At 37.3% G+C, this 19,649-nt stretch overlaps 1 protein-coding gene across 2 annotated transcripts in view; it reads left to right on the forward strand.

The window, feature by feature from the left end:
* The window catches only part of LOC105539952 (microtubule-associated serine/threonine-protein kinase 4), a 360,921-nt gene that overhangs the window by 223,636 nt on the left and 117,636 nt on the right, over positions 1 to 19,649 (forward strand). For both annotated transcript variants that reach the window (XM_011980417.1, XM_011980425.1), the window contains one exon: positions 7,128 to 7,216. In XM_011980417.1, the coding sequence (XP_011835807.1) occupies positions 7,128 to 7,216 (89 nt within the window). The remainder of the gene's footprint in view (positions 1 to 7,127; positions 7,217 to 19,649) is intronic.

Here is a 19,649-nt window from a genome sequence, read left to right on the forward strand (position 1 = left end):
GTACAAACTAATTTTTAAAGTAAAATACTATATTTGAAAGCAGAATCACAGGCGATTAAGTGTGCATTCAATATGCACATCAATTCGACATCCTAACTGGTCCTCCTGCTTCCTCCTTTTAATCTAGCAGCCAGAATGATTCTCTAAAAACAAAAGTCAGGTTATGTTCAGAACCTTCCAACAGCTTCCCTTGTCACTCAGGCTAAAAACCTGACTCTGCACTGTGGGCTGCAGGCTGCTGCAGACCTGCCTCCTGCCATGGCTCTACCATCCTCTGCTGGCACTCTTCCCTGGCTCTCTGCACACCTGCCGTGCTCACCTGCCTGCTGCTCCTAGAACACTCCGGCCTCAGGGCCTCTGCTTTTGCTGAATGCTCACTTCCTTGCTTTCTGATCTTATCCTCTCTTACCTCCCCAGTGAGGCCTTTCCTGACCACCTGTTTGAAATTGTGAACTCCCACCCCTGCACTCTCTGTCTACTTTGTGCATTATTTTTCCTCCATCGCTATCTCATGTACCACAAATTTTACAAATTCGTTATGTTCATTTTCTGCTTTTCCCTCCAAAATGTAAGCTTCCTTGAGAACAGAGACTTTTGTTTGTTTAGAATAGTGCCTAGCATCTTAGGCACTCAGAAAGTAATTTATTGAAGGAATTAATGAAAGCTTGGGAGGAGCCCTGATTTCATGGGCCATAAGGAAGATGATCCCAGCGAGTTTCTTAACTTCACATTAGTAGCAAAGGGTGTGTGACAAAGGCAGAGAACAGCTTTGTTCTCTGCTGCCTTCTAAGGAGTAATAGTGCTTATCCAGCCAGCTACTAGGTGTGGCCTTGTGCTCTTCAGAAAAAGTGGTGGAGATGTAGACTTGAGGATGCCTAGAAAGAAAGGGTCGACTGATTTACATGAGAAAGACAGTTATTTCTGGGAGAAGACAACAGAATGTAGGCAAAAGTAGAGATATCCAGGTGAAGCAGCAATAAGCAGGATTTGGGGAAGAAGTGTCCAAAGAAGATTTTAAGAAATGTTTGCTTTATGTTGCATGATATAACATGATATAATTTTTCTTTCAAATATAGCCTCTTGTCAAAGACATTTTTCAAAGCTTTTTCAATCAAATGCACAGAGCTCTAGATCTTTAATGTTGCAAAGAGGAAACAGAAATGTCCATGATATATAATTTTAGTGCATTTAGGAATCCTAAAATTTGCTTCAAAGGAATAATCTAAAAAAGGAATGAATTAGACCCATATTTATGTTGCCATGGTTAAACCTCAAAAACATAATGCTGAGTGAAAAAAAAGTAAGTTACAGAATATCTAATTCTGTATAGATATTCACCCAAAAGTGTAATTCATCCAAAAGTCAAAAACATGACCGTCATACAAATATGAAATGAACATGTGTCAAATATTTTGTTTAACATATCAGTGAGGGCAACAGTAACATATTAAAACAGGTTCAAAGAGATTTTTTTAAATCAGACATATATGAATATATATACATATATAGTCAGGAATTATGAAACAAATTTGCTCATAGATGCAAAATTAGTATCTTATAGGACATTGATAGTAAATATTTGAGTTCATCTTTCCTTGGGGTGGACATTAATTGTATCTTCACCAGATAAAATTCATTCACATTATTATGGATGAGAATCATTTGCATTACTCCCAGTTTTCTACTTAACTTAAGCATCTACAGAGTTTTAAAATCACCTAGTCAATAGAAAAACAATGTGTATACCTTTACAGAATCAAATAATTCCCAGGGATCGTCTACTATACAAAGCCCAACAAGCCACTAAAAGGTAACTCTTAATTTCTTTTGTACAATTTCAAGTCTCTGTTTTTCCTATTATGTGATACTACTAGTGAAAAGTGGAACCACACACGTAGTGTGGTTATACATATAGTATATAGTATGTGTATGTAGTATCATACAAATAGGACAAATGATACAGTTGCTTGTTCCAGTGTGGTAGGAATTGTTGGATTATTTTTCTATTTTTTTAAATTTTTGAGACCAAAAAAAAATAAGTTTATGACTATTTCTCTCATCTGTTTCAACCTCTTCATTGTGAAGAGATGGAGATAGAAACCTGCTTAGTTTATAACATTTATTCTGCAGTACCACATTAGCTAGACAACTTCTGCCTTCCGGTCATGCCCTATTTCTTCCATTTCAGACTTCTTCTTTGTTTAAGAAATATTCATATGATCATCTTCTCTTAAGGTGTGAGGAAACAGTTAGCAGATGTTCATGGACAGTAAAGCTCTGGTCTATGATTGGTCTCCTGTGCAAATTTATCACATTTTCATCAGGACGAAGTAATAATTCTAGCTTTCCAGAATTACTGGGGCCCCTCTTACTCAATTCACTATATTATTACTGCCCCTCAATGGTGGTTAGTCTTATGTTTTACTGAATGTTGACCTCTCAAGTCAGCTGTGAATGTAAAAATCACGGCCTGTTGGGGTTTCCTCTCTTCATTGTTCTTGCCATGGTCAGAAATGATCAGAATTTATGTCTCAAAGTGAATGTAATTTAAAATTAAGTTAGATTTCAGCTACTCAGAGTAATTGGAAAAGGCCACAACCTGGTGGGCCTCGCAGTTTTTAGAGACCTGGTGGGGGATGGCTAACAGGTTCTTCTGCCAGGAAACAAGTGGCAGACCCAGATGTGAAACTTTTACAGGTCCCACCAAGCCTTTCTTATGGAGCACGGAGCATAAGGACAACTTCTGCAGAAATGGAATGGGGTACTTGGAACCAAAAATACATACACCTCCTTCCCCACCCGCCTCCATCTTAGTAGCCCATAGTCCTCTTTGTCCCTCACACTGAGCCAGGCCTGACTTAGATGATGAAATGCATGGCCTGTCTCTTTATCTTCCTAGCAAATGGGAGGTGCTTTTGGCAGCAATTAGGAAATTGAGAAGCTCCTTGTGAAACTGTTTGGGCGATGGTAACAGTGAACTCAGGGAGCAGGTGTGGTGCCTTGTTCAATCCTCATTTCGCCTGCCTGAGCAAAAACCATGCAGACAAATAAAACACTTCCTGGTGGTGACCTCATGTCACTCCAAAGCATCTCCACCCAAGCACCCATTCAGCTGTGACATTCTTACACACAGTGTTCTGTCCATGCCTGCTCACCTCCTACCCCTCAGGGGCAGCCAGTCCTTCTCCCTCAAGGTCCTATCATCAGAACATCTTTCCCCCTTCCCATTCTTCTCAGATTCTATAGTCAGCAAGGTGCGTTTCTTGTGCTCTAAGTTAACTTTCTGTGCCTCATAGTTGCCCCTAGGAGGAGCTTCCCAAGGAGGTTCCAGATAAATGAAGAAAGTAAAAATAAATGCTTACTTGTGATCATCAGCTCCTGTCCTAATCCATTGTTTATGCCATTGTCTCAAGTTGTTATATGACTGTTTTCTCAGCCTAAATTCTGAATTTGCAAGTAGTGACTCTGTGCCATTATGTTAATACAACAATAGTTGTCATCTTCTAAATTCAGAGAACAAACTGTGCATCTTATCCACAGGAAAGTAGTTTTTCCATGTGCTGCTTCAACTGGAGAACTGAGAGAGGTGGTACTTTGTGGGAAATGGTTAGTCTCACATTGAGCTTTCAGATTGCAGTATGCGCATGGTGGATGGCTTCTAGCTGTTGAAGAATGAAGTCAAAAGAATGCATTTAGGGATGGAATAGTTGCAACTTGAGGTCATAACTTTTGTTTAGTTTCATTTTTGCGGGCGTGTCCCTGTGTCCCTAAGGATGAAAACTGGAGATAACTCTTTACAAGCTCAAATGCTTGGATAAGGGTGAATAATAAAGAAGAGATTCCTGCTACAGGAGAAGTAGTATTCATGTTTAATCTGGTCACACATCACATGTTTTTGCCTTGGGTGACTTTGCTTGAAAAAAAAGAGCAAGGCAGAATTGATTTAGTTGTGCTGGTGAAAAGGAAGGAGGCTTTAATTTGTCTGAGTGGAGATGTTTCCACTATTTTATCACTTAATGGATTAAATGAGTAGGCGTGGCCGTGAACACCTGGAGAGGCTGCCTGACATGCAGGTGCCGTAAACCTCTGCTTTCATGGGCAGAAAAGTATGTGATACCTGGAGAACAGGGGTCAGCTCAGCCTTTTGCACCAATTAATGTGGGCATTGCCAGGTGCTGTGGCAACCTAGGTGGCAGATACAGTTCCAACTCAATTGGAGTTTTCTTACTGTTGGGGTTAAGTGCAGATTTTAATTCATTTATTGGGAACCAGATACTTAGAGTAATAAGATTGGGTGACTGTCAGATATACCAGAAGCAGGTACTATTGAGATTGGATGACTTTTCCCTCCTGTACCCTGGAAAGGTTTTCTACAGAATATCTCAGTAGGGTCCTAGGATTTTAAAAGTATTTAGATATATATATATAAAGGCCTAGGTATTTGGGAATGAAATGCAATGTAAAGTGTCCCTCTACCCTTGAAAATTTTAGCAACAAATTCATTCATAAGGCTAAGACCCCATTTCATAAGTATAGAGATTTATCTCCTGTACATATGGAAATATATCTTAGCCTATACTATATAAACACTGGCTTTGCTACTTTGGGAACATTTGATGTTTAAAAGCTTTCTATTTCATTGTCAAGAGAGATTCCGGAAAGTTCCAAGTCTGTTGTAATTTTAATATCATCTCTAGCTTCATTTTGAAAGGAAAAAAGGTTAGAGGAGACACTTTCAGTGATGAGTTATGCTTTGATTATTCATGGCATTTATCAATAAGATATACCTTCGATAATTTGTTTTGTGTAACATATACCTATACCTTAAATATGGTAAACTGTTCAAATTCTGAGGTAGTTTGTTTTTAACTTCTCTTCTTTTAACTTGCTCATGTATTCATAGATGAAGTAGCCTGTTTTCTTTCACTCTACATTGCATTCATAATGAATCATCTATTTATAAAGATTAGAAATCTGTATAGAGAAGTAGACGCACCCAGGATGACTGTAATGTAAATCTGTTAGTATATTGACCAAACAAGTATATTTTATTTGCGGGTTTTATTTAGACATTTCTTTTTGAGATTTTTTTGAATCACATTTTTGAAATCACTTTTCTACCCCTTTTTGATAGACTTTAAATAACTAATACAATTGTGAGGGTTTGTTGTTTGTATTTTCATTTTTTTTTAAATCTAAATTGTTCACTATTTTGCCTGTTGTGGTAGTATATGTACATTAGTGTGTATGGTAATATACATTTCTTAGAAAATTTTTAAGTTTTTCTTTAAGAAATAACATTTTCTAAATTTAGTTTTAAGTATATCAGTATATTTTATACCTAGTTAAGATATTCATTAGATTACTATTTGCACTGATACACATTTCTTATTAATTTTATTTATACATATAAACAATAAATATGTTGAAAAGATTTTTATACATGATGTAGATCAAGTGCTAAACATGAAAAAATATAGCCATTTTTATAACAACCTGAATTTCAGTTAATTTGCTGAAAGAAGTTTGCTGACATTTCCAGGACATAAATCTGTCATTTATAATTTCTTCTATTAGCAACAGCAAGTTAATATATTTAATATTTCTGTATTGGAATGAAAGGAGACATTAATTTGAATTAACACTAAATATACAGTATCTTTTAAAAACAATCTGACTGTCTGATTTAATGATTGTGAATTTAATAGGTTGAATACATACATTTCTTGATAGATGAGTTGATAATATCCAACCCACCTTCATAATTAAATATCAAAAGTCTATTCTTATTAACAACTGCTTTAAGGCTGAGTAAACATGATCTTAATTAAACTCACAGATAATACTAGGGAATGCTGATTGCTGCACTAAGGAAAACAAAATGATGCAGCCCTACCTTAAGAAATTATAAATATGGGACTGTTGACAAATGATAATAAGCAGCAGACATCTAAGAGAAGATAACTCCGAAGTTCGTATTGGTGAAAGAAATTGGGTTTGGTTTTGAAATGTATTATTTGAATATTTAGAAATGTTATCTCACTGTACCTAAATTAGAAGTCCAGTGAAAATTCCTGTTTCAGGAATCTGGTATAACAGAGGTCTGTCCTGCATTAAGAAGGTATTGCAATAAAGTCTTAATGGTGGTTGAGGGCAGCATAGTGTAGGAGGATAGAGGCACAGAGCCCTGAACCTTGTTATAGGTGAATTAAATGAGGTAACTTGCTGAGTTTTATCACCCTCCTCTGACTACTGTATTGCTAATAGAGAATGAAGTGCCAATCTATTTTGAAGAAAAGCAAATGAAAATAAGATAATATCCACTTCACCATCCGCTAGTTTTGTATTTGTCTTATTCTTTAAGGCTTGTGAAAGTTACTTTGAAATCAAATTAGCCATTTTATAACTTCCTACTAGCAGAAACAGGAACAAATTGTTGCCCTGTGCTCATGTGTAGTAATTTATTTCTAAGCTCTGGGTATTCATGATCAAACCAGTAGCTAGCATGCTTGTGAAAGAGGACCATCACTGTTGTTTTTATACACTGGGATCTGATTTTATGATTCCAGAACATTTACCTTAATAAAGAATTTGTGAATGCCATATACAAGATGAAAAATGAATGAGTGGTGAGATACATTTATCTTAGGCATCAGCTATTCTGTTGACAAAAGGCACAAATAAGAAATTTTGTCTAAATAATTAGATTTTTAATTAGTGCATCATTATATGATTAACGTCATTGCGCTTCATTGCATGTAATTTTGTATTAGAAATTTTGTGTCAACAAAGATGCTACCTGTGGTTTGCTGATTTGAATCCTTAATTTATCACTTGTGTGTATGGCATGTTGCATATTTGCAGTCAAGCGCTGGAAGAAGGTATTTGATTATTGCTCCACTGGTGGTGAGGAATATTGATGGTGTTGTGCTTTATGAATACATTATATTTTCTGATATTCAAGAGGCAGCCACCCCTCAAATATTAGTGAATGCATAATTGTAATAATTTTAACAATAACACGAGCAGATAGGTTGTTCAACCTGGTCCATGTCTACCTGGAACATGCTTGAACATTATCGATGCTGTATTCTTTTTAAACGTTGTTTCTTCTTTCGTTTTGATAGTTGCCGAACAAGCAACCGGAAAAGCCTAATAGGCAATGGGCAGTCACCAGCATTGCCTCGACCACACTCACCTCTCTCTGCTCATGCAGGTAATTGGTTACCATTTCTTGAGTTTTGTTTTATTTCTTTATTTGTTGGTTTTTAAAATAATTAATGCATTTTGAGATTTGGTGTGTCTTCACATGTTATCTTTGTTTTCCTGTTGTTTTATCCCTAAGTTGTTCTTTGCGACATGTTAGCCCAAATCTTATCCTTTCTGTTTAACTGTTTGGACTCTAAAATATAGAATTCGTTTTTATATGGAGTCTCTTTTTAATTATTTCTTTCTCCATTTCTAAATGCCTGGATGATACAAGACATGGTTTTCATGTTAGGAATATCCTTGGGAAATGTAAACATGATAACTCATATGAAAAGTACTAATGTTAAGAACTGTTCAGCATATTTCTCCCTAAAATTGAACTTGTCTAATATATTGTGATGGTCATTTTAGGGACAATAAAGATTTAAGAGACAAAGCCTTTGGCCTCAAGTACGTTATAGAATTATAAGGAAGGTTAGAGCAGTACTGTAAAAACTAGACAATGATAACTGCTTTATATGCTGGTTTGTTGTATTTTTTTTCAAAGTTCTATCCATGGTGATGCAAAGAAGAGAAGGGTTAATTCCAATAAAGAAAGTCTGGAAGCCTTTAAAGGAGCCATTTGCCCAAGATGTTGAAAGATGAGCAAGACTTTGTTGGCTGGTAGAGATGGAGTGAGAGGAAGGGAATTCTCAGTGTATGGCTAGAGTGTGGGATGTGTGTACTTCATTAAGAGAACATAAGGATGGAAAGGCAGAGGAAGGTCAGGAAGTGGGAGGAAGTTTGACTTTGAAGCCCTTTTAAGGGTTTTAAGGAGGATCTGTGTTATAGGAAGGTATCTTCAGGATTGTGAAGGATGAAGGTTAGAAGAATGAGCTCTTAGCCCTACTTCACTGTACTCTTGTGAAAACTCTCAATTTGACATTCATGTGTTCTCAGATGATCTTGACTTCATATTTAAATGCAGGGCTATCACTCTCACCCAGAAAGCAGTTCTTAAGCTCAAGGGGCGTTTCAAGTTCAGATTGGGAGTTGTCTGTTATATCACTGGGGAGAAGAAGGAGAGAAAAGTAGTTGCTCCTTTGGAGTGAAATTTTATTTTCTCTGTAGAAATAATTAAAGGAATTAAAGGTGGTAAAGTAAAAAGGTAAAAGATAAATAGATAAAATTATGACACTGTAAAATGACCACTAACATCTAGAAAGGCCTCTGCCAGGTAAAACCTTAGAGTTGGAGAAGCTCTTACACAAATGAAGACAAGTTCTAGACCACTCATTGCAGCATCATCTGTAATAGCTAAACATTTGAAGTAACCTAAGGATCTATGACTTGGAAAATGAATAAATGAACTGTGGCATAGTTATATCCAAAACACACTGTGCACATAGAAAACAAATGAACACTACTCAGATTTGCTTGTATGAAGCTCAAATATATTGTTGAACAACAAAAGCAAGTCACAAAAGAATATTATGTAAGCCTTTCATATAAAGTTAATATGCTACATACAATATTTTGTTCAGGGATATATATACACACATATGTATACATGATATATATTTATCCTACAATATGATTATAATCTATACATTCATTGTATTATATTTTATGTATTTTTATGATATAAGAGCCTAAAGGAAAACATGATAATGTTAAAGACCAATTTTATGATAGTAGTTACCTCTGAGAGGGCATGAGAGGGATATAATTAGGGAGTGGGTGTAAGCAGTGGTAACATTATATTTCCAAGGCTACATGATGAGAATGCATTACTTCTATTACTACCATTTCTGTTTTTGAGATTGATATTACACCACTGTCATTAAAATCCTACAGAGGGTCAAACAATGCCAAATACCTTACTTGAGATATCACTCTGGCACCCAGCACAGTAGTGTATGCTAGATGCTAAGTGAATGATGGATTCTGTTTTTTAGTATATAATTCTGTGATTTAAAGATTTTAATTTCACTCCTGTTTATAGTATTTATAGCAATTTCACCATCCTTTATGTGCCTGTTGATTAGTCTTTTATAGCTGTGATTTTCTTCACTTCTAATATTGAGAAGACAGAACATGTGGCTAAGACTTTAATGATCCTTTTAATTATTTTTCTTTTCTCTCATAGACTTAGCTTAAGTTCTTTCTCCTTAAATATTAATTTAGAATTTAATCAGAGGAGTGGGCAAAGGGAAGCCTGTCATTCAGGTTCTAAGAGTGTTTTGTTTTTGTTGTTTTTGAGACAAAATCTCCCTCTGTTGCCCAGGCTGGAGTGCAGTGGCACAATCTCAGCTAACTGCAACTTCTGCCTCCCAGGTTCAAGAGATTCTCGTGCCTCAGCCTCCCGAGTAGCTGGCATTATAGGCCATGCCACCATGCCTGGCTAATATATATATATATATTTTTTGGTATTTTTAGTAGAGATAAGGTTTCGCCCTGTTGGCCAGGCTGGTCTCAAATTCCTGGGCTCAAGCAGTCCTCCTGCCTCAGCCACCCAAAGTACTGGGATTATAGGCATGAGCCACCGCACCTCACTCAGCATTGTTTTTCTTTATGTTATGGAGCCAACAGGTTATTATTCTCTCAGAGGCAGTAGAAGCCTGTCAGACTTTCTGTGAGAAGTGGCATTTATCACTGTCTGATAGATTGCTATTTCTGTATAAAAGGAAGAACATGTGAATACGATACAGGACTAGACCTCACATCTTGATAACATGCAGCGCCTCTTCATCGGCCACTCCTTTTGCCTCACCCTTTCTATTGCTACGTTCTCGATCCTGCGTTGGACACAGAGTGCCAACGAGGTTTTCTAGGCATCTCCATCAAAATGAGATGGAAGAACCTCCATCTTTCAGCACTTATTAACCTAAAAGATGAAGCTGCACTTTCTACTTTTCTTAGGTGGGGATTACATGAACCAGGCCAGTCATCACGGACACATCATTAGTACCTATCAAATGTATCAGTAGAGAGTGCTCTGGGGAGAAAGGGATACTGGCATACACAGTGCTCCGGAGCGTGTCTTCACAAAATAGTGTTTGTGGGGAGCCAGAGATTCCTAAAAGAATAGTGAATAGGACAGTCTCATTGAAATTAAAAAAAAAATAAAAAGAAAGAAAAGGCATAGAAAATCACAGGCTCCTACGTCCAGGAAGATTCTAAGCATGAAAAGTAATCCAGAAGTCCCAAAGGGAAAAGACTAGTGTATCTCTCTTGCAATGAAAATTTCTATATCAAAAACAAACTCAGACGAAATCAAAGTACAAAAAATGTTTGTGCCCATAACTGATTGCCAGTTTACATGAAGAAATTGTGTAAATTGATATGAAATATTGAACGCATCAATAGAAAAATGGGCAAAAGATGCAAATAGCATGACATAAGGAAAAAATGGCCAACAAAACATGAAATGATATGTCATTGCAATTATTTAAAAAAGTGGCCAGGCACAGTGGTCACACTTGTTATTGCAGCACTGTGGGAGACTGAGGCAGGTGGATTGCTTGAGCCCAGGAGTTTGAGCCTAGATGACATAGTGAGACCTCATCTCTACAAAGTTTCTCAAAATTACCCAGGCATGGTGGCACATGCCTGTGGTTCCCAGCTACTCAGGAGGCTGAGGTGGGAGGATCGCCTGAGCTGGGGAGATCAAGGCTGCCGTGAGCTATAATGGTGCCACTGAACTCCACCCTAGGTGAAAGAGATAGTGTCATTCACCTAGCATGGGGTCAAAAACCTTTTTTAATTGATAAAATTCAGTGATAGCAAAGATGTGGGAAAGCAGTCCCTTTCCCGTGATCTAAGGGTTGATGTGAATTAGTGTAACCATTTTGGCTAGTGGTTTTCAGTATTGGTGAATATTTCAAATGTGTTACCCTTCTGCCCAGCAAATTCATGTAAAGGAATTTATCTTACTGATATTCTCATAAAATAACAGAAAATTTTAACTATAACATGGCTTTTGTACCTAGTAAATGGAAAGGTACCAGTTTTCTTATTTAAATTTTTCTTCAATAATGGACTAGTTAAGTAAATAATGATTCAGGGGTATAACCCAGCACTAAATAGTTGTTACAAAGAACAAGGTGGGCTTTTGTGTGCTGGTACTGGAAGGATACATAAGATACATTATTAGGTGAAAACATTGCATGTTGTCATTTCATGTGCATCTGTGTTTTAGAGTGTGTACATACAGATGAAAGCACACTTGTATATTCATGCATAGTCATAGAAATTTGTGGAAAAGGAAAGCATAAACTGTTAAGTGTTTAGGGAATAAGAAAGTAGGGAAATTAGCACATAGTGCCTTTCTGATAAAAATAAGGCTCTAAAAATAAAACCCATAAGAAAACAATATAATATCTGCAGTAGTTTTCTATTGCTGAGTAACAAATTACTCATAATTTACTGGTTTAAACAACATGCATTTATTAATCTTACAGTTCTTCAGGGCAGAAGTCTGGGCAGGCTCACCTGGGTTCTCAATGCTCAGGGTATTATAAGGCCAAAATCAAGGTGTTGGTTGAGCTGGGCTCTTATCTGGAGACTGGGAAAGAACTCACTTCCAAGTCTATGCAGTTGTGGACAGATTTAGATCATTGCCTTTGTAGAACTGAGTTCCCTGCTTCACCCTGGCTATCAGCAAGAGGCTGCTTTTCAGCTCCTAGAGGCTGGCTGCCCTCTGCAATCTCGTAGCCAGCAGGGGCACATCCGGTCATTCTCACACTTCAAATCTGACTGCTCCTCCTTCCATCAACCAGAGAAAACTCTTGCTTTTAAAAGGCTCACTTGGTTGGGTGAGGCCCCACTCAGATAATCTCTATACTTGAAGGTCAACTGACTTTGGACAATTACAGCTTAAAAATCTCTTCATAGTAGTATTCATTTTTGATTGAATAACTAGGGGACTGGAATTTTGAGGAGATCATGGTTAGAATTCTGCCTACCACAATAACACTTCTTATTGTATTTTGATTTAGACGGGTAGAAGTGGGAGCTCTAAGAGTGATACTTAAGAGGATGAGCCACAGAGGAAAAGGAGACAAATAACTGAGACACAGTGACTCCAGGCCTTTAAAGTGCTTAGGTAGCAAATGTAGCCCTGTTGGCCAAAATACCTATTTTCTGTGTCTTCAAAAGTTGTTTTACTGTGAATTTGCAGGTGGCTACTTTGATGTATTTTTAAAAGTGTTTCTATAAGGAAGGATGGAAAGGAGTTTCACTTTTCTGTTGGGCAACTTTAGGAGTTATTGAAGATAGGAAATATCCCTAAATCTCTGTCTATGTATATATATAGATTTAGGTTACAAAGAGACTTCATTTCTTAAGGGTTAGTCACCACTGTACTTATGCAGCTGTGTTCTGCTTGTTTGTTTAGGGTAGGCACATGGGGTTTAGGCAACAAAACACAACATTCCGAATCCCACTCTTCAAAATGAATCACATGAACATTTTAATGCACATCCTTTCATTATCTTCTCTGCCTCCCACCCCACAATCACCCATGGGGCTTTGACTTAACAAATAAAACTCAGCTTGTAACTTAGAGGGTTTCCAAGGAGAAACTATATGACATCATGTACATTTTTAAACATAGTATCTTCATTATCTCGGAAACCTCTTAAGGACTTTTCTCTTTTTGATTTAGAGTCTCTCTTTTTGAGCCACACATGAGAATTGTTTGCAACTTGCTCACCTTGCACTTCAGCTATATCAGTTCCATTCCCCTCAATCTTGCAACTCGTTCATTAGATGAGATACTAAATTGGATGGTGATAAAGGCAATGGTTTTATAAACAGGCATGTTAATGCAAAGAATTGAAAGTTAATAGTCTGGCAATAAGGTAGATAGGGAAAAATAAACAAGGCGGACTAGTGAATTGAGAGAAGACAGTCTGGGGTAGAACGGGGTAAGTAGATATTCCAGTGTGCCAGAGATACTCCTGGGAGTATCACTGATACAACCCAGTGCCATCCTTGATATCAGCATGAAAGTTTGTAACATTCTACTGCCCCAGGACTTTAACCTTGGAAGATGTGTAGTTGGGCCGTAAGGGATTTAGTAAAACCTGAAATTTTGGCACACAATGCCAACCAAGCACTTATCTGTTTACTAATATGCATATGACTGTTTCATTTTAAAATTTCTAGAGATTTTGTAGGCTATGTTGCCATGACTCTAAATCTTCAAGGCTTGGTTTGCTTTAAAAGCATGAGTTTCTGATTATAACAGTAAAGCTAATAATTTGTAAGAAATACGAGAAATCATCTGGGAAATATAAATCGTCTATCAACCTATTACTCAGAGATAACCCCTGTTACCAGTTTATTGTATCTCTCAGTCTTTTTTCCTGTATGTACTCCCTGTGTGTGTGTGTGTCTGTCCATCTGAACATGTGACTGAAATGCCTATGCTGAAACTTTTATTCTCCCCTTACCATCACCAAATAGTACAGTGTTTAAGAGTCCATCAATACAAGCCAAATATAATATCTTAGTATTTGTAATGTACATGTTTTATTTCTATGGGATTTAGACGTTTTCCATACTCATTAACTGTTAGTATCTCCTTTTATTATTTACCTTTATTTTTATCCTCAGTCCCTCTCTTTTGTTTAATTTTTATTTCATTGGTTTATAAGACGTGAGAATTGATATTAATCTTTTATAATCTCACCAGTATCCTTTTTCAGTTTGCTGTTTCCCTTTTTTTTTTAAACTAACAGAAGTTATTATTTTTCTTATTTTTCATATTGTGCGTGTGTGTGGTCCAATCTGTCAATCTTTTTTTTTTTTCTGATTTCTTCCATGTTTGTTGTTATGTATAGTTGTATAGAGTTTTGCTTTTTTAACAAGACTGGTCTTGCTCTCAGCATCACCTGCTCTGATCTCATTGCTTCCCCTCCCTCTTTCTGCTTGACAAGTTTATCAGTGACGCGTTTCTTTACCTTTTCGTACTCTTAGTCTGTCAGTATAGGGCAAAAAAAAAAAAAAAAAATCTGAATTCTTTCTAAACTGTATTGGTGAGCCTACAATGAAAGGACGTCTGTAAGCCAAATGGGCATTACAACCGTTTTTCACCTCCCCAGACTCCTGGAGTTGACTTACACACACACCTTTCCGCTCAGGTATTTGTGGTACCATCAGATTTTCATGCAGTGCTCAAAGGAGAGGCTATTACTTGTGAATTTTAGGTTGCTGGTGAGAACAGTTTAGTCATTAGAGATGAATGATCTTTAGGTGCCAGTGAAAAAATTCTCTTTATAAGATGAGGCTGGGCTGGGCACAGTGGCTCATGCCTGTGATCCCAGCACTTTGGGAGGCTGAGGCGAGTGGATCATGGGGTCGGGAGATCCAGATCATCCTGGCCAACATGGTGAAACCCTGTCTCTACTAAAAATACAAAAATTAGCCGGCGTGGTGGTGCACGCCTGTAGTCCCAGCTACTCAGGAGGCTGAGGCAGGAGAATTGCTTGAACCCAGGAGGTGGAGGCTGCAGTGGGTCAAGATCATGCCACTGCACTCCAGCCTGGGTGACAGAGCGAGACTGTCTCAAAAAAAAAAGAAAAAAGAAAAAAAAAAAGTGAGACTGGAGACATGGCCCTGAGTGAAATATTGCCTCTGTTGTGTTTATTTTGTGACTTTCATTCAGAAGCCTTCAGCAGATTTTCCATGCTTGAAATATTATTTCCCAAATGGTTGAACCTGCTTTATAGATCTTTAATAAAAATGTTCATTCAGCAAGGCAATGACCTCCTTTGGCTGCATAGACATGATAGCACAAGACAAATAGTTCCCTTGCCTCTTTAAATTTGGGGAATAGGACAAAGGAAAATTATGTGCTCACAGAGACGTAGCAAATTAATTGTTAGCCTTAATAGGAATTAAGTTTCCTGGTGCCCCACATAACCACTGTTTCTTTAAAATAATATTAACTTTCTTTTTTGTTTTTTTCAAAGGGATTTCTGACATCATACATTTCCTTTTTTAAAAAAATTTATGTCAGTCTCAACAAAATCAACTTGTAAAACCTTATTTTCAATTTAGAGCACCTTGCTGTCCTCCTTGTAGAGTGTCATTTTATGTTGGTAAAATAGGCAAATCATGTGGCTGAACTTTATCCAGGTGATTCCTTTAGTCAGCCATGGGTAGAGCATCACCTTGGAATCATCTAATTTTATTAAAACCTTTTTCACTGAGTCCCAAGATCAGATTTCTTATAGTGTGTATGTCCAAGCTATATCATTTCACAGTGCATCTATTCTGTGATTTCAAGTCATTTCATTAATAAGTTTCTCTGCATTAGGGAGAATACCATCTTTATGTTCAATGCTGCTCTCACTTTTTTTTTTTTTTTTTTTTTTGTCCTTAGCCTTTGTGTAATTGCCAATTGTTACTTAAGTAATGACACATCTTGCCCTTCCTGCTTAGGGAAAAGAATGATAAAATCAGATGGACTGACGTCAGTCAATGTGTTTTCCTACTCTAGGGTACTGCTTTGTGTTGAGTCAATAATCGGGTGTATATACCAACATCGTTAGTCTTTGTTAATTCCTTTATGCAGATCCATCTGCCCTGTGCCCTTCATTTATCATTTTGGCCCTTAAAAAGTCGGTAATGTTGATGTATAATCTATTCCTAATAATAATTCAATGACATTGTTCATATTTCCCTAATCTCTGGGTATAAGAGAATTTAATCTGAATGGTCTTTGATTTAGATTTTTATTCTCTCCTTTATTATAAATCAAAGCTGTTGGAAACTGATGCCTACATTTAATTTTAAAGCTCCTCCATGTTAACAAAAGTGGTAGCAACTTTTTTTTTTTTCTGTAAGAACATGAGTCATCCTGGGCAGCCACCCATAGGGCAGGTTTTTCATTCTGTTTAATTTTGCTTTTTAATCAAAATTTTGCAGCATTTTTGTTGTATTTATGTATCCACTGGGGACTTTGTTTAGCTAGGGTTGGCTGCTGAAGTCCCAGCTGGATCTTAATTACATATTTTCCATGTTAGAATTGACAATCCTTAAAGAAATATTGGGTGTGGGGTGAGAGAGAGTTGATCAAAGGTGACTTCCAGCTTGCTGAGAATATGGAAGACTGGACGGGGCATTTCTCAAGATGGAAGAAATAAGAAAAATGAATCAGAGGTCATACTTAAGAGTTCACTTTGCTGCATATTGGGCCAACTTGCTCATGACATCCAAGTGATGTAAATAGGCAGTTGTTGTTACATAGGTCTGAAACTCAGAGGTTGTCTCTGTATTGGCAATGTCAGTTGGAAGCCATTAATTCACTGATGGTGTTTAAAACCATGAGAGGGGAGGAAATCATTGAAGGGAGAGTTGGAGTGAGAAGAAGCCAAAGCCTGGCTCTACAATGCTAACATTTTAAGGTCCTGAGAGGACACATGGCCAGTGGGAGACTGAGAAGCAGAAACCTGAGAGGCAGAGGGAAGGTGGAGAATGCAGTCCATAGAATCCAAAAGCAGACAGGTGCCCAGAATGAGGGAGGCATCCATCTTAACATCAAGTCAGCCAGCCCTATCAGGCGCTTCACAGATGTTCACTGAAATAATAAATAATTGTTTATAGATAAATGGCCAAAGCCTCATTTGACTCTTAGGACCAAAATTCAGCATGTGCCCTAATGCAAGTCAAGCATTACTTCCCCCAAAAGAGGGAGTCTTCCTTAACACTGAAGTGCCTACAAAGCCCCATACATCATACATTATCTTAATTACTTTATTTTGAAAGTAGTTTTAGCAAATCTTTTATTTGCCTTGTCCATAATATAATCCGTTTCAACCATTGCTAAGCTGAATGGAGGCTGTTGCCTTTCAAACTCTTCCATAATTTAGTTACCAAGGTGAGACTGATATACAACCTCCCAAGTCCACAAAGCAGCCAAACAGGGCAGTGCTTCACCTAAAGCAAGGAAATCTAAAACTTTGTTTTTGTTTTTGTTTTTGTTTTTTGAGATGGTGTCTCGCTCTGTCACCCAGGCTAGAGTGCAGTGGTGCACTCTCGGCTCACTGCAAGCTCCACCTCCTGGGTTCACACCATTCTCCTGCCTCAGCCTCCCAAATAGCTGGGACTACAAGCGCCCGCCACCACGTCTGGCTAATTTTTTGTATTTTTAGTAGAGACAGAGTTTCACCATTCACAGGATGGTCTTGATCTCCTGACTTTGTGATCCGCCTGCCTCGGCCTCCCAAAGTGCTGGGATTACAGGCATGAGCCACCGCGCCTGGCCTAAAACTTTCTATTTTTGACAGAAAATTGACATTGGGAATTCTTGAGGTTACTTTTTCTATGAGAAGAGATTCTTATAAATTTTAGAGAGGGGAAGAACTCTTGAAAAACTAGAGTCTCAAAATAGTCAACTTCTTGAAAGTTACTGAGATAGGATAATCTTTTTAATAACAAATTTTGTAAAAAAAAAAAAAATACAATTGGAAATTAATTGGTTTATCTGCTTTGTCCATTTTTGTATTTGATGTTTTCAGATTTAAATCTGGTGCAGCATATAATTACATATTTTATTGCTTAAAATGTCTAAATAAATAGTATAAATGACAATGTATTAGTATATATATTCTAAGTCCCTAAAAGTTTATGTATTCAAACTGGGAAAAATAATTTTCTCATCTGCTAGTTGAAAATGAGAAATTGCCTTGTCTCTAGGATTGCTTTTGTTCTAAGGTATGATCAGCGACCACCTAGAAAGTAAAAGGTACATTTAAAATTCTTACTAAGTCACCTCTCACTCTTGTGGTTTTGCAAACATGGTGGTCTCTGTCGGGACAGTTTCAGTGACCGTCACAGTGATTTCTGTGGCTTTGGCTTTTCTGTTCCTAGCTCACTCGTCAGAAGTTTACTCTCAGGTTTATCTCTGAATTTGAGTTAGAAATCCTCAGCTGTGTGTAAATAGAGACTGTCTTCCTCCTGTCATTAGCTGGTGAGAGAGTGTGGATTTGTATCACAGGCAAACTAACTGTTCCACAGAAACAAAAGGACTTGAGGCAGGGGCCCTGTTAGCGTGGGGATCAGCCAGCTGTCTTCATTAAGTGCTCACTGCCATAGACAGAAGGCTGAATGCCCAAAACAGCCACAGTGGCCTGTACCCATCAGGCAACCAGTAAGGGAAGTTTAAAAGTCTGTATCTTAAAATCAAGTGTATATGCTAAAAAGCATTTTCTTTTTTTGGCACATTTAAATATCATATACAGGAATGATGTCTCTTCTTTGAACTTATTCATTCTGGCATAATTGCAGCTTCAACTTTATGATGCTTTAATGCAGATTTTTGAAATTGACTGCAGCAATGTGTGAGTACTTCTCTACAAAAGCCATGTAAACTGCAGACTTTCAAGTTCTAAGCTTTCATGTTTAGAGTAACAGTGGGTAATTGCAGAGCTTGTCATGAAGTGTTTAGGTGTGCACACACTGTGGTAACCCAGAAGTTTAGAGGGTTCAACCCTGGGGAGGAGGAGCCCATCAACAGTCTCTACTGGAGTTGGTAGCATATTTTGGTTTCCCTAGTCAAGGGAGGAGAGAGGTGGATAAAATTTAGAAGTGTGTAAATACAAGAACAATCATGTAGTTTTAAGGGGGAGAGATGAATTTTGATGGAAAAAAATCTGAGCTATTTTAGATGTTTTTAAAAATATTTTTAAAAACTTCTTCTATTTACAAAAGCTGTATATATTCAGTATAGAAAACTTGGAAAATACAAGAACAAAGAAGAATTGAAAAATCATCTATATTGTTCCCCTTAAAAGAAACATACAGATAAAAGAAAATAGAAATAAGTAAATATAAATCTATATTCTTTTTTTTTTTTTTTTTGAGATGGAGTCTCGCTCTGCCAGCCCAGGCTGGAGTGCAGTGGCCGGATCTCAGCTCACTGCAAGCTCCACCTCCCGGGTTCACGCCATTCTCCTGCCTCAGCCTCCCGAGTAGCTGGGACTACAGGCGCCCGCCACCGCGCCCAGCTAGTTTTTTGTATTTTTTAGTAGAGACGGGGTTTCACCGTATTAGCCAGGATGATCTCGATCTCCTGACCTTGTGATCCGCCCGTCTCGGCCTCCCAAAGTGCTGGGATTACAGGCTTGAGCCACCGCGCCCGGCCTATAAATCTATATTCTTATCCATTACTCAGAATTAACTACTTAACATTTGAATGTATGTCTAGGTATTTTATATATCTACATTATAATAGTTGCAACATGTTTACATAAATTTCTATATATAAACATGATTTATATATATACATTTGTATATACATGTATAAATGTATGATTGTAAATATAATTTTATGTCTATATCATTTTCTTTCAGTGTTATGTTTTGACTGTTTTTATATGTCATTAAATATCTTTTTTCCCCAATAGTTGGTTTCAAAAGATACAAAATACTATATTTTATGAAAGTGCCAT

Source organism: Mandrillus leucophaeus, unplaced genomic scaffold, assembly GCF_000951045.1.
Source record: "Mandrillus leucophaeus isolate KB7577 unplaced genomic scaffold, Mleu.le_1.0 Scaffold1042, whole genome shotgun sequence".
NCBI lineage: Eukaryota > Metazoa > Chordata > Mammalia > Primates > Cercopithecidae > Mandrillus > Mandrillus leucophaeus.